Source organism: Petaurus breviceps, unplaced genomic scaffold (assembly GCF_028583685.1).
Source record: "Petaurus breviceps papuanus isolate PSGF00001 unplaced genomic scaffold, PetGlider_PUasm1.0 180, whole genome shotgun sequence".
Taxonomy (NCBI): Eukaryota; Metazoa; Chordata; class Mammalia; order Diprotodontia; family Petauridae; genus Petaurus; species Petaurus breviceps.
In genome coordinates this window covers 4,978,135-4,992,865 of record NW_027185782.1, presented here as the reverse complement: position 1 = coordinate 4,992,865, position 14,731 = coordinate 4,978,135, and the positions used below count along the sequence as shown (strand labels likewise).

At 40.5% G+C, this 14,731-nt stretch overlaps 1 protein-coding gene across 2 annotated transcripts in view; it reads left to right on the top strand.

The window, feature by feature from the left end:
* SUGP1 (SURP and G-patch domain containing 1) overlaps window positions 1-14,731 on the top strand; it is a 52,297-nt gene that overhangs the window by 35,165 nt on the left and 2,401 nt on the right. For both annotated transcript variants that reach the window (XM_069086906.1, XM_069086905.1), the window contains 4 exons: window positions 5,792-5,898; window positions 6,856-7,033; window positions 11,759-11,865; window positions 13,075-13,220. In XM_069086906.1, the coding sequence (XP_068943007.1) occupies window positions 5,792-5,898; window positions 6,856-7,033; window positions 11,759-11,865; window positions 13,075-13,220 (538 nt within the window). The remainder of the gene's footprint in view (window positions 1-5,791; window positions 5,899-6,855; window positions 7,034-11,758; window positions 11,866-13,074; window positions 13,221-14,731) is intronic.

Genomic DNA, 14,731 nt, shown 5'->3' with positions numbered 1-14,731 from the left:
TAGAGGAGTAGAATGATTGCCTTGGCTGCAAGTGAGGGCCCAGGTGAGATTTGATAGCAAGTTTGTAGTGAACCCAATCAGCATAGTTTCGTAGTTTTCTCTAGTTCAACCTGTCCTTGAGTCAAAATGTGATGTCACTGATACAAGTGTTCATCCAGCTTTTTCTTGAGGCTCCCTACGAGAAGGGGGAGCTCAGCATATGTTGGAGTAGACAAATACCACTTAAGGACAGCTTTGGTTTTTAGGGATTTTAATTTTTATGGGCATATAGGCAGTTGATAAAATGGCTAGAGAGCTGGACTCAGAATTAGGAAAACCTACTTTCACATTCTGCCTCTCACACATACTTGATTCTTTGATCAAGGTTAAGGCACTGAACTTTTCAGAGACTTAGGCAACTAAAAGTATAAGTTAAAGAACAGTTGCTGATCTTCATTGTTTAAGGGAGTTTATCAGGAATTCTTCTTCCCAATGAAATCATTGGTCCAAATCCTCCCTTTCCCCCCCAAAAAACAAGGAAATTATCCCTTCAAGCCTAAATTTGTCTTTTATTTTTACTTGTATTCATTACTTTTTCTGTTCACTGAGGCAAAACAAAAAAAAAATCTCTTCCATATTGACAGCCTTTCAGATATTTGAAGGTCATTTTTAAGCTCCCTCTGTCTCTCATATCTTCTTTAGGATAAATTTTCCCAGTTCCTTCGTCTCATTCTGAAATGGCATGCTCTTCATCCCTCTTAACCTTCCTGATTGCTTTTTTTTTAACTTGCTGCAATTTGTCTGTTCTTCCAAAAATGTGGTACTAGAACTAAACATGCTTCTTGAGATATGGTCTGTCCAGAGCAATTATGTTGAAACAAACATTGAATCGAAAAACTATATGACTCATTAGAATGGCCTAAACAAGGTGCTGGCATTGTTTTTTTTTTTTTTGGAGGGGGGAAGACAGGGCAAGACAGGTTAAATGACTTGCCCAAGGTCACACAGCTAGTAAGTGTTAAGTGTCTGAGGTTGGATTTGAACTCAGGTCCTCCTGACTCCAGGGCCGGTGCTCTATTCACTGCACTACCTAGTCGCCGCGGTGCTGGCATTGTTTAAGGAAGGGAGAATAGTAATAAGTCAAGCTAAAAAGGTAGGAAGTACAAGGTCATAGAATTCCTTGAATGTCAAGCTGAGTTTTCTTGTTAGCCAATTTATAATCCTGAGGAAATGATATTCTGTTCATGAGAAAAAATTGAATATGGCCACATTCACAGGATGGAATGACATGGGAAAGAGAAGGAAGGTAGGGAGAGGGGTGTAGGAGGTTTTTATAATAGTTCAAAAAGCTGTTAAGGAAGACCCATACCAGGAGAATGCCATTAGAAATAGAAAGCAGATGAATTCAAGAAAGATTGTCAAGGCAAAATTGAAATGACTTGATGACAAGATATGATTGATTTTTAAGGAAGAGTCCAGATAAATTTGATATCCAAGAAAGGAGCCTGCCAAAAAACCTCACAGAAACTCCCCCCTAGGTAAACCCATGGATTCAGATTATATTTAGATTCCAAAATATGAGTAATAAATGGAGTAACCTATAGATCCTAATGCAGGGTACAAACTTGACCTCTTAGGTATCCTGAAATGTAGTGGGATATGACTTTTGAAGAGACTTGAAGAGTCTCTTGTTAGAATACAAGATCTCTCCTAGTAGAGATTGTTTATGTTCTTGAAATCCTAGTACCTGGCTCATAGTAGGCACTTAATAAATACATGTTGATTGGTTGATTATAAATTAAGGAGATGAAGACCAAGAAAGTTTTGATATGTCCCTAGATTTTTGGGAAAGTTGATTTCAAAGGGTTCAGGAAAAGGTTAGGTCGAAGTTTAATATAGGAAGTCACTCCAGGAAAAATGGAAAGTTATCAAGAATGAAATTCTAAAGACAAAAACAATCCTGATGAGGAAGAAAGAGGCAGTGTCTAAGAAGACTGATGTTGACCCAAAGGGAACTCATTAATCAACTTAGATTTTGTTTTTAATTATTCATATATATTTCGTTTTCAAATCACTTTCACTTCTGAATATATTCCTCCCCACCTCTCCTGCCCAGTGAATGACCCCAACAGAACTTGGTGAACTTTTTCTGTAAAGAACCAGATGGTAAGTATTTTAGGTTTTGTTGGCCAAGAGGCAAAATCAAGGATATTCTGTAGGTACACCTATATATAACAAGAAAGAAAACAAATTTATGCATTTTTTATTGATGAAATTAAAAATATAATAATAATTGAGTGTAGTTTTTGTAGTACAGGTATACTAATGAGAAGAATAGAATTCTTTTGGGTGGGGTTAGGTTAATTTGCTTAATTGTGGTTCAAAGTTACTGTTTTCTATCATCAAAATTGGTTGCAAATGTTCATCTGTTAATGCTGGTCTTTAATGAGATTTTAGATATTTCATCTTTTAAAATGGTCTTTCGCACAGAGAGTTACTGCCAATACTGATGCCAATCTTATAACATATGATTTTGAGCATATTCGTCACCTGGAAGACATTATAAAATTCTTTTAGATCCTTCTCTTGATAATTGTCTTTTAGCAAGTCATTACATTGTAGATTAATCACTTCCAATTGAAAGTTAGGTAGAAGCTTTTCAATTGTTGAGTCATATGGATTTAGAAATAGGGAAATTTCTTTTGCACTTGCATTGAGATCTGAAAAAATGCTGCTGTTTCTAACTCCCTTGGGCTAGGAAAATATGTCTGCTTCATTTTGTGAGAATAGAGATCTCCCTTCTTGTTTTTACTTTTGACTGCCCAGTAGATAAAGCAGTTTGACATGACTTGTTATAACAGTATTGTCATCAAATTGACTTTATTGTAGTATAAGTTTCACATATAAGCATTATTTTGTTTCATAATTTTAAGTCAAATTTATTAAGAATTATTATCAAATCTGCAGCAAAAGCTAATTTCCAGAGCCATTCAGTGTTTTGTGGTAGTAATTGAGAGTGGTATTTCCCATTCAAAAAATTTAAGTTTCAGCCCTATGCTCAATTATAATAAAACTTTTTCTTCCCTTTCCTTGTCTTTTAACATTATGGGTATGCATTGATAATAAAAAATAAAATGAAATATCACAATATGGCAATACATGTGGCACATTACTGCATATTATAACTGCATTACTGCAGTTTGTAGTGCACCAAGCAGCACTATAAACTATGAGAATGCTGCATAGGATTCTTTTACAACTATTTAACTCTGCCTTGACAATATATAAATGAATTAGTGTAGCCCTGTTTCAATAAAACTATTTAAGGATGCTTAAATTTGAATTTCATGTAATTTTCATGTGTCAAGAAATAGTATTTTAATTTTTTTTCAGCCCTTTAAAAATGTGAAAACCATTCTTTGTGGGTAAGACAAAAGCAGTAGACTGGATTTGACATATGGGCTGTAGTTCGCTGATCCCCTCCTTATTGAGAGGGAGAGAAAAAACAGACAGGTCAACAAAATAACCAACATTCCAAGTTGGTTATATAAAATAGAATACCAAGTCTGACAGTATTTGTAATATTCTATTTCCTCTACTCCCCCCACCTCTGTAAAGAATTAAAGTTTAAACCTGTCCTGCTCCAGTGTCTTTACTGACCTCTGATTTTTTATCTACAGCTACCTTTTAGTCATCTCAAACTGAGTGGCCTGTAGATATCTTAAAGTCAGCATCTCCAAAACTGAACTCAGTGCCTTCCCCCCAACCCATCCCTGTGACTATAAAGAGAGCAACCCTATCCTCCCAATCTCTTGGGCTCGTAGCCTAGGTGCAGGTGCTCATCACCTCACTCCTAGACGTTAGCAGAGCTTACTGGTCTATCTGCCTGCCTCAAATTTATCTTCAGTCCATCTTCCATTTAGCTGCCAAAGTGATCTTCCTGAAAGCATGTGAACTTTACCCCCCATTCAGTGAATTCCAGTGGCTCCCTGTCATGTCCAGCATCAAATATAAAATCTTCTGTTTGGTATTCAAAACCCTTCATAACCTTACCATTTTTAACCTTTCTAATGTTCTTACTCTCTGCCATGTACTCTTTGATCCAATGACACTGGCCTCCTTGGTGTTCTGTGAACAAGACACTCCACCTGTTGACTCTGGACATTTTCTGACTCTTCCCCTGTACTATAACTTGTGCCCTCTCTCTCGATCTTGCTCTCTCTCATAAACTCTTGTCTCTTGTCTTTAAGTTCCAGTTAAAATCCCATTTTCTATAGGAAGCCTTTCCCCAACCCTTCTTATAGTGCCTTCTCTCTTTTAATTATTTCCTGTTTATCTGGTAACATGGCTTGTTTGTATGTATTTGATTGCTTGTCTCCCCTCTTAATGTGAGCCTCATAAAGGTAAGGACTGTCTTTTGCCTCTTTTTTGTATCCCAAGAGCTTACCATTACTACAATGCTTGGCACATTGTAGGTTCTTAATAAGTGTTTATTGGGGTGGCTAGGTGGCGCAGTGATTAGAGCCCTGGCCCTGGAGTCAGGAGGACCTGAGACTTACTAGCCATGTGACCATGGGCAAGTCACTTAACCCCAGTTGCCCTCCAAAAAGTGGAAAAAAAAAAGAATGTTTATTGACTGACTGACTCTTTCCAGTACTTACTGCTTCTCTTTCATTCAGTAAACATTTATGAAGTATTAACTGTGTGCACTTCTGTGCTTTGTGGGAGTGGGATGGAAAGGCAAATAAAACTGACCCTGGCCTTAAGTGTGCTTATCGGCTTGTATGGAAGATAACGACAATAGGCAGCTCTAGGACAGATTAAAATAGGAGGATGCAGAGTGCTGTGAGTTTAGATAAGGAAGGGCTCACTCCTGGCTGAGGGATACGGGACAGATTTTCATGGGGGGTTTGGTGCTCAGCCAAGGACAAGGGGAGAAGAAACCTGCACTGAAGTGGTGGTGTTGATGCTTTCTAGATTTAACTCCTTGGGGCAAGCCTTTGATCGCCCTACCCTAGTTGCAACTTTTGTGTATATAAAGGTAGAGAGACTAAGTGACATTTTGGGGAGATAGTGTAAAATGTAGTTTGGCTGCCACATTGGAAGGGGAATAGTATAAGAAGACTGCAGAGCTATGTTTGGATCACATAGTGAACCTTGGAGGCCAGACTAAACAATACAGATTTTATTCACTTGATAATAAAGGACTTTGAGGAGTGGAGTAATGTGCTCACAATAGTGCGTTTATATTTTCCAACTCGTATTAGCCTTGGCAGAGATTTCTGGTGCTTTTTTCTCCCCCTCCCCTTAACTTTGCTTTCATCTGGCTTTGTTACCCTGTGAGCTCTCTAGAAGCAGGGACTTTTTGCCCTCTTGACAGCCACATGCTTAGCATAGTGCCTGGCACATATTGGAAGCTTAATAAATGTTCATTGACTGACCTTTTTCTGAATATACTTATGACATAGGGGATACCTAGGTAAGGGGACATTAAGAAAATAATAACTTAGATTTGTTTTGGTTTTAGATGTTCTTTCACTGGAGCTTCCCCTCGAACTTGTGCAGTACATAGTGCAGAAATGAAGGTTCATTAGGGTTAAGTGATTGTGTTCAAGTTCCCACTACTACTACTCAGTGGTTCAGTCAAAGACTCAAAACCCCTGTTTGAGTGAGCTCTTGGTTCAGTGTGCCTAGGGAATCAGGTGGTGCCTTTACCCGCATGAAATTATTATGACTTGGGTCATATCTTCCTCTGTCTTGAAGAGTAATTGATTACCTTTCTAGGTGACTATCTCAATGTCTTCTCTTACAGTTCAGGACCTTAAAGGGCTTGGTTATGAGAAAGGAAAACCTGTTGGCCTTGTGGGGGTGACAGAGCTCTCTGATGCCCAGAAGAAGCAGCTGAAGGAACAGCAGGAGGTAAGCCTGGAAGGGGAACTGAGTCGCTCCCCCCTGCATGTGGAGTATTCTGATAACAGTACCAGCTGACATTTCTTTCTTCAGGGTTTATAAAATCCTTGACATGTAGTACCGCAGCTGGGTTTCTCCTCAGTTCTAAATTCACAACTCTGTTTCTTTGTGCATAGCTGCCACAGTTAGGAGGAAAACCCTAGTCCAGAGTTGGAGTGCAGCCCTTTGACTGATTCCAGACTTCACAGAACAAATCCCCTTAATAAAAAGATTTGTTTTGTAAAACTTGAACCTCAGTCAAAAGGCTGTACCCAACAACCTAGAAGTCCACATGTGGCTTTGAGGCTGCAGATTCCCCACCCCTACCATAGTCTTTCCTAAGGAGCAGCCTAGACCAAGAATGTCAAAAGAAGGGCTGAGGACATTGGCAGGCTGCAATTCCCTGGAAGCACTGATCATTAGGGAGCTCCTTTTGGAAATTGAGGTAATCAAATCCAGTGTCCTTAGTTAGGAAGGGCAACTATGAAATGTTCCAGCTTTGATTTTCATCACTTTGTAGGTAGCCAAGAGGAGGATTATTGTCTCTATTTACAAATAAGGAAATGAAGGTTGAGAGAAGAAAGATGATTTACCCAGCTTTTGAGAAGTAAAATTGCGATTCAAACTTTGGTCCCCTCATTCTAGCTGATAAGCAGCAAGGAAACTGTCATCACTTTCTGTATTAGGGCCAAGGGGTAGGGTCTTGGTATCTACTTTAATTCCAGGGTGGGACTGGGAAGACAGGTTGTGAATGCTCCATAACAAAACCAGCTTTCATATGCTGACCTTAGTATGTTGGAGGATGTTATCCAATTTCTTATTTTCTCTAAATAATAATCATGTAATAGCTTAGCCAGTTAACCTGGCAAGTGATGAGACTTTAATTATCATAGGCACATGCTGGAGCCTAATGTTATCTCACCCCAGATGCAGCAGATGTATGACATGATTATGAAGCACAAGCGGGCCATGCAGGACATGCAGCTTATGTGGGAGAAGGCAGTCCAGCAACACCAGCATGACTACGATAGTGATGAGGAGGTGGACAACGAGCTGGGAACATGGGAGCACCAGCTGCGTCGCATGGAGATGGACAAGACACGAGGTAAGTTCATGATTACAGAGACATAGGTTTGACCTAGGGACCATCCATACAACTTGGGGCAGTTAGACTTTGATCCTGGTACAAAGAACAGGGAACCTTGGAATTTTGGGCATGGTTTGGTAGTGTTTATTCTGAAGAAAACGAAGGCTTGCAGTGATCTGATCCCTGTCTTTCATGCAGGGGTTGTCATGAGACATGAGAGAGAGAAGGTTTATTCTACTTAGTCCCCAAGGAGCTAGTGTGTGAAAATCTTAGGGGTACTTGTTTCAGCCCAGTATAGAGACACATTTCTTAATGGGACAGTCCAGAAACAGAAGGGGCTGCCTCATGGTATAGTAAACTGGTACTGGTATTGAGGCTAGATAGTCACTTAAAGAGGACATTATTGTAGGGAATTAATGCATCAGGCAGGAGATTGAGCTATAAGACATCCACTCTTCTTTCTGATTCTAAGATTCCTTGACTGAGAACTTGGTCTCAAGATCTGGAACAGGAGAACGAAGTGCATGAGACATTATAACCATCTTCTTGCTTCTCTGACTTTAAGCAGCCTCAGTGTAGAACAGATAGACCAGGGTGAGGCAGGTATGCTGCCCCTCAGAGGTCTAAGCTCTGCAAGGACCATGGCTTTGGAGGGGTCCCTGTACTTATGGAATGAAACCTAGTGTAGGGAAAAGGGTGATGAAAAGGGCTTCCTTTGTGGGTGGAAGTGAGAAAGTAAGCACAAAAATCAAGATCAAATGAGACAGAAGCTGGTGGACCAGACTTGGGTGGCATTATTTAAAGGGAAAACAAAATCACAACAAGGAGTCAGAAGCTCTGGGTTTGTCCCAGCTGTGATTGGAGGAGGTAAACCAGATTACAGAACTATAGTTTGTTGGACTTAGTGGCCTCACAGGTACATGTGAATTTTTAAAAAAAAAATTGTTTATTTATTTATTTTTAGTTTACAACATTCAGTTCCACAAGCTTTAGAGTTCCACATTTTCTCTTCATCCCTCCCCTCTTCCTCCCCCTCCCCAAGATGGCATGCCGTCTGATATAGGCTCTTACATATACATTCACATTAAACATATTTTCACCTTAGTCATGTTGCAAAGAAGAATTAGAACCAATGGAATGAACTACAAGAAAGAAGAAACAAAACAATAAAGAGAAAGAGCAAATAGTATGCTTCAATCTGCATTCAGACTCCACAGTTCTTTCTCTGGATGTGGATAGAATTTTCCCTCAAGAGTCTTTTGGAGTTGTCTTAGAACCTTGCATTGCTGAGAAGAGCCAAGTCTATCAAAGTTAGTCATTGCACAATGTGCCTGTGACTGTGTACAGTGTTCTCCTGGTTCTGCTCTCCTCCCTCAGCATCAGTTCATATAAGACTTTCCAGGTTTTTCTGAAGTCAGTATGCTCATCATTTCTTATAGCACAATAGTATTCCATTACATTCATATAGCATAACTTGTTCAGGCGTTTCTCAATTGATAGGCATCCCTTCAATTTCCAGTTCTTTGCCACCACAAAAAGAACTGCTATAAATAGTTTTGTATATGTGGGTCCTTTTCCCATTTGTATGATCTCTTTGGGATACAGACCTAGTAGTGGTATTGCTGGGTCAAAGGGTAGTGCATGTGAATTTTAAACTAGGACATGCATATCCTGGCTCCTCTTCCTAGTCTTACTTGGACTTCATTCAGCTGAAGATCTCTCATTGATCCCATTACATTTATTGTAAGAGAGAGCTATGCCTTCTTGGGATCCCTCACGATTCTGACCATCAGAAGTACAAAGTAGGCTTTGGTACAAAGAATTAGATAGATTTGTTGAAGAGTAACCATGACACTGTTTATACAAGTAAAGTAAGTACAGTCTAATTTTGAGTCTCTTAAATTGCTTTTTCTTTTTAAGGAGTGCTTAATAGCTGTCGATGCCCAGGTTAGTAGAGCCCTTCAAAGAGCAGGGCCCTTGTCATCTTACAGTAGAAATGAGTAGTAAAGGTTGACAGAATTACTTATCTAAACCACTTTAGGGCAGTAGTTCACACAGTCATTTCCTAGAAACATAGCATCAGAGCTAAAAGTCATCTCTTTGAAGGGAGGCGTTATTCATTCCTTTGTGCTTCAGAGTTTATGGTCCCAGCAAGGTTTGAGATCTTCACCTGATAGCATTTCATACTATCTCCTTCCTGAACTTTTTCTCTTTTTATTGCCTTTACCAGCCAGGAACCAAAAGGATTTTTGTTCTGAGAAAAAATTCTTTCATTCACATTTATCTTCAGTTGCTAATTCTTGTCATTCTACCTCATCTCTCAACATATGTTGCATTCTTTCTGCTCAATGCCCCAACTCTATTTCCAGCCCTCACTACCTCTTGCCTGGACTGTTACAGTAGTTTCTTTCTTGGTCTGCTTACATCCAGTCCATTTTCCACAAGAGCTACCAAAGTCATCTTTCTGAAATGCAGGTCTCCTTCATATCCTCATACTATCCCACCTTTCTAGCCTTATTGTACACTACTGCTCTTCACCCATCTCACTGTTCAACCCAGTTAACTTTCTTCCTAGTCCTCACACAGCTGTCTCCTGTTTTTGTGCTTTTGCTGTTATTATCTTGTGTGCATGGAATTCATACCTCCTCCTTAGATCCCTGTTACTTCAGGATTCAGCTCAAGCTCCTACTCAACTGCTAGAGCCTTCTTTCCCAAGGTTGCCTTAGGTCCATTTTGTGTAAAATAGCATACGTGCTTGTTGTCTCCACTATTGGACAGTAAGATTATCAAGGGGAGGAATTGTTTTGCCTTTGGCTTTTTTATATTCCCAGTATCTGGCACTGTTAAGTGACTAGTAGTCACTTAATAAATGCTTATTCATTATATCTGGTTTGATTAGAGACAGCTGGGTGGCACGGTAGATAGAGCCCTAGACTTGGAGTTAGAAAGACTTGAATCCAAGCAATACTGTGCAGTGATCAGCTGTGAATGACTTAGCTATTCTCAGAAGTACAATGATCCAAGACAATTCCAAAGGACCCATGATGAAAAATGCTTTACATCTCCAGAGAAAAAACTGATGGAGTCTGAATGCAAATTGAAGCATAACTGTTTTTCACTTTATTTTTTTCACATTTTTTTTCTTCTTTGAGTCTGTTTTCTTTCATAAGGTAACTAATATGGCATTGGATTTTTCATGATTGAACATGTATAACCTGTATCAAGTTGCTTACTGTCTCGGAGAGGGGGAGATGAGGGAGGGAGGAAGAAAATTTGGAACTTAAAATTAAAAAAAAATACATGTTAAAAATTATCTTTGGGGTGGCTAGGTGGTGCAGTGAATAGAGCACCAGCCCTGGAGTCAGAAGGACCTGAATTCAAATCCGGCCTCAGAAACATGACACAAAAAAACTATCCATGTGACATTGGGCAAGTTACTTAACCCCAATTGCTCTCCAAAAAAAAAGGCAAGAAAAGATAGAGAGTTTAGGGGCGGCCAGGTGGCTCAGCAAGTAAGAGCACCGGCTCCAGTGTTGGGATGACCTGGAGATTGAATCCCGGGCTCAGATACTCAGCACCACACCCAGAAATAACTGGCCATGTAACCTTGAGCAAGTTACTTAACCCCAATTGCTTTAAAAAAAAAAAAATAAAATAAAATTATCTTTACATGTAATTGAAGGAAAAGAGATTTTTAAAAAAGAAAGACGAGTTCAAATCCAGCCTAAGTCACTTAATAGCTGTGTGACTTTGGAAAATACAGTTAACCTTTGCCTACCTCAGTTTCTTCATTTATAAAATTGGAATCGCAATAGCACCTACCTCCCAGGGTTGTAAGGATCCAGTGAGATACTAATTGTAAAGTACTTTGCTTACTTGCTTAAGGCATTATATAAATACTAGCTATTATTATTATTGAGACTATGTTAGCCTTTTACAAATTCTGTACCAAAAGAACAGTAACTGAATCCTAAAATATTAGAGGCAGAAGGAACCTTAGAGAGGATCTAGTCTAACTTTCCTTATTTCACAAAGAGGAAATAATAGCTTAGCATTCATATAAACCTGGTAAAATTTGCAGAGCAGTTTACCTATCTTACCTTATTTGATCCTTAAAACAACTGAGGTGGAGAGATGTTAAGTGACTTGCCTAGGGTCACATAGCTAGAAAATATCTGAGACAGATTTTGAACTCGGGTCTTTCTGACTAGCACAGCTGATTGTGCAACCTAGCTGCCTTGGGAATCAGAAATGGAAGGAAAATTATAAAGGTTCCACAGCTTAGTCTAGTTAGTGACAGCAGTTTTAAAAATCCCCTTCTTCTGTCTTGTAGTCTCATCTTTGTTGCATATATTAACTGCTAAGTGAATCTGTTGGAGATTTTCCCTTTTGTAGAATTTGTTGTAGATCGACAGAGCTGTTAATTAAGATGTGGAAATAACCTAGTGGCAAAGTAGAACTGGATATATAAATAGGAATTTCCGGATTATTCTAGGTCCTCGTAAAGCAAGACAGCTGATGCCACTCTTTTGAGTGGGACATCTAGAGGCGTTGCTGAAATCAAATGAGATATTTGTAAAGCACTTAGCCCAGTACCTAGAGCATAGTAGACACTTAATAAATGCTTGTTTCTTTCCTTCCCCCTCAGAGAATATATATATAGAATGAGAGGGAGGGGCCTCAGTTGGTTTTCTTTTCTTTATTGGGCTGGGAATGTCCTCAATTTTTCTCATCTCTGTATAGAATGGGCAGAGCAGCTCACTAAAATGGGCAGAGGAAAGCACTTCATTGGAGATTTCTTGCCCCCTGATGAGCTGGAGAAGTTCATGGAGACCTTCAAGGCGTTAAAGGTGAGGGAGAAAGAGAATTGAATCAACTTCTGGTATTGAGAAGGTAATTCTGCCCAGTGGTGTTTTAAAGCCCTTAAAAGGTTTGCAAAATGTTTTTTGCACATGATCTCATTTGAGTTTTGTGCCGTGCTGGAGAGGTGAGCCGCGCTAGTCAGAGCTGCCTCAGGGCCTCGTTTTCCTCAGCACCCCTAGCGCTCTAAGCCAGCTTGGGCCAGTTCTCCAGTTCTTTCTTCCAGATTAGTGGGAGAACATAACAGTAGGGCACACGTTTCTCTTATCCCAGTCATGAGGGGATTAACGCAGAGTAAGACAGACAGATTCATACTATAGGCCATTGAAGGGAGGGGTCACAGGTACTGCAGGGGGGGTGCTCCTACTCCTGCTCTTCAAGAGCCTCCTTTGGAAAGATGATGATAGAGGCTAATGAGATGAGTCATAAAAGTCCGTCATTAGGAGATTAAACCCCAGGCTAAATGTGAACACTTACTCCCTCTCAGCTTCCTCAGGCTCCTGACTCTAGTGCATGATGGGCACAATTTCTATAGCCTTTGTTTATTACTGCCTGGTAATTGACTTTTGAAACCCTAGGGACTTTTCTCTTTTGTCAGCTCGAACTAACTGGAGCTGTTGACAGGTGTCAGGCAGTCAGCATATATCAGTCAAGTTCAATGGAGAGTGAACCCTACTTGAAACCATTAATACATGCAGTTTGAACAAAAAGCAGAATATTATGGCTCTTGGTCCTCTTGTTAAGTGTCCAGAGAAGGACTTGAGTCTCTTAACATCTGGAGAAAAGTTAGTGGCTTAGTTCCCCTTTGTTATAGGGAGATACCTGTAACTGAAAATATCATTCCTAGCAAAAAGCAAATAATACTTAAGCTGCAGTTATGGGATCACTTCCAAGGCTACTGGAAAGTGAAATTTAAAAAGGGAGCCACACAAAGCTCTCCTCAGTAGTTTAAAATAACTTGTAAATGGACTCATAGGCTCAGACTGTCAGAACAAGAAAGGACCTTATGGATAATCTAATCCAGTCTCTTTGTTTACAAATGAGGAAATCCTAACTCTTAACAGAAGAAGAGAAGTACCTTGCTGAACGTCAGAAAGCCATCCAGGGGCAAAACTCAGCAGTCCAGCCTTTTTTCTGTCTTCCAGGCTGGGCAGAGCTCTCTCTTTCACTTTAGCCATTAAGATCTGTCACCCCTGCAGGAAGGCCGTGAGCCAGACTACTCAGAGTACAAAGAATTCAAGCTGACTGTAGAGAACATTGGCTACCAGATGTTGGTGAAGATGGGCTGGAAGGAAGGCGAGGGCCTTGGCTCAGAAGGGCAGGGGATCAAAAATCCTGTTAACAAGTAAGTAAATGACTTGGACATGCTCCGTAAGTGGTGATATTGTCACTTGGTACTTCAGAACTGCTGCTTTTCCCACTGTAGCCATTCCCTACTCAGTACTAGCTCAACACACATTTGTCAGCAGTCACTATAGGGGAGGCACTGAGCTCTGTGTTGCCTGGAATGCTAACGCTAACTTCTGCTTTTGAAGCAGTTAAAATGTAGGAGGCAGGGATATCCAGGGATACATCATTGATACACAGGCAGAGATACGTAGGCTATACCCAGGATAAACACAGTGATAGAGAGGTGGAATGCCTACAGATGATGGGTGCACGAGAAGAAGAGAGAAGTGTTGAATAGTCAGGCTCAGAGGTGCTTCATACATGTCTGCATTGAAACTGCATCACTTCCACCTGGGAGACTTTGGGAAGACTTTTGGGGGAGACAACAGTGTGGGAGCTGGGCCTTAAAGGCATTGAAATGAACATAGCCATTTTCCTGTAATGGAACAGGAAGAAATAGCAACACAGAGAATTTAACATGTAAATGTGAGTATATATATATATATATTTGTGTGTATGTGTACAAAAATTTTTTTAACGGAATCATACTTATTCCTTTCTTTGGCTTTTTTAGAGTACCTTTAAGATGTTTGCCCTGATCTCTGAAATTTATTGCCCATATGATTTCAGCTGGAAGAGATCTTAGAGATCACTTAGTCTAACCTCTTTATGTTATAAATAAGAACTGAGAGGGTCACTTGCTTGCAGTCTTATAGTTGGTGTATAACAAAACAGGGACCAGATCTCCTGGCTTGTAGTCCACACCGTATTCCAATATACCATATCACCTCTGTACCTCTAGCATGCTGCTATAACTCCCTTGGAGGGAGGGGAGCTGAACTGGAACCTCCTCCCTTTGCCATCCACCTCCCTCCATCTAGTACATAGCCTCTCTTCCGGGTAGGAAGGATCCTTGGAAAAGAAGAGGCAGCTATACTCCAGAGACCTGAAAGGAGGACTTGGGAAGTTTGAGGGGGTCTTCGTTTGCTTCTCCTTGGAGCTGGGGCAGTCTTATCTAGACCTGGGAGAGGCCACAGGATCCTGCTGCTGCTCATGCTGATACACAGAGCTGAAGCTGGTATCTGTGGGACAATCTAGGACCACCTAGGGGCACAGATAGGTTTGGGCCCATGTATTGCCAAGTTACAGAAAGCCCCAAAGGGTAGAGCTGGAGTACTGACCACTTTAAGCCCTTCAACCACTAGGCCTTGACCCAGACTTAGGGAATTGTTTTTAGAGCAGGACTCCTGGCCTTTCTCTGGGGCCCGGCCTTTGGATCTCAATGCCTCAGAAGCCCCTCTGCCATCACTCAAGCTCTGGTGAGCAGAGGCCCTTGCTCTGTGCCAGGCATTGTGCAAAGGACTGGGGGTACAAAGAGAGGCAGACCCAGCCTCTGCCCTCCAGGAGCTCACAGTCTAATGAGGGAGACAACATGCAAACATCTATCTATATATGTACCAATATTTA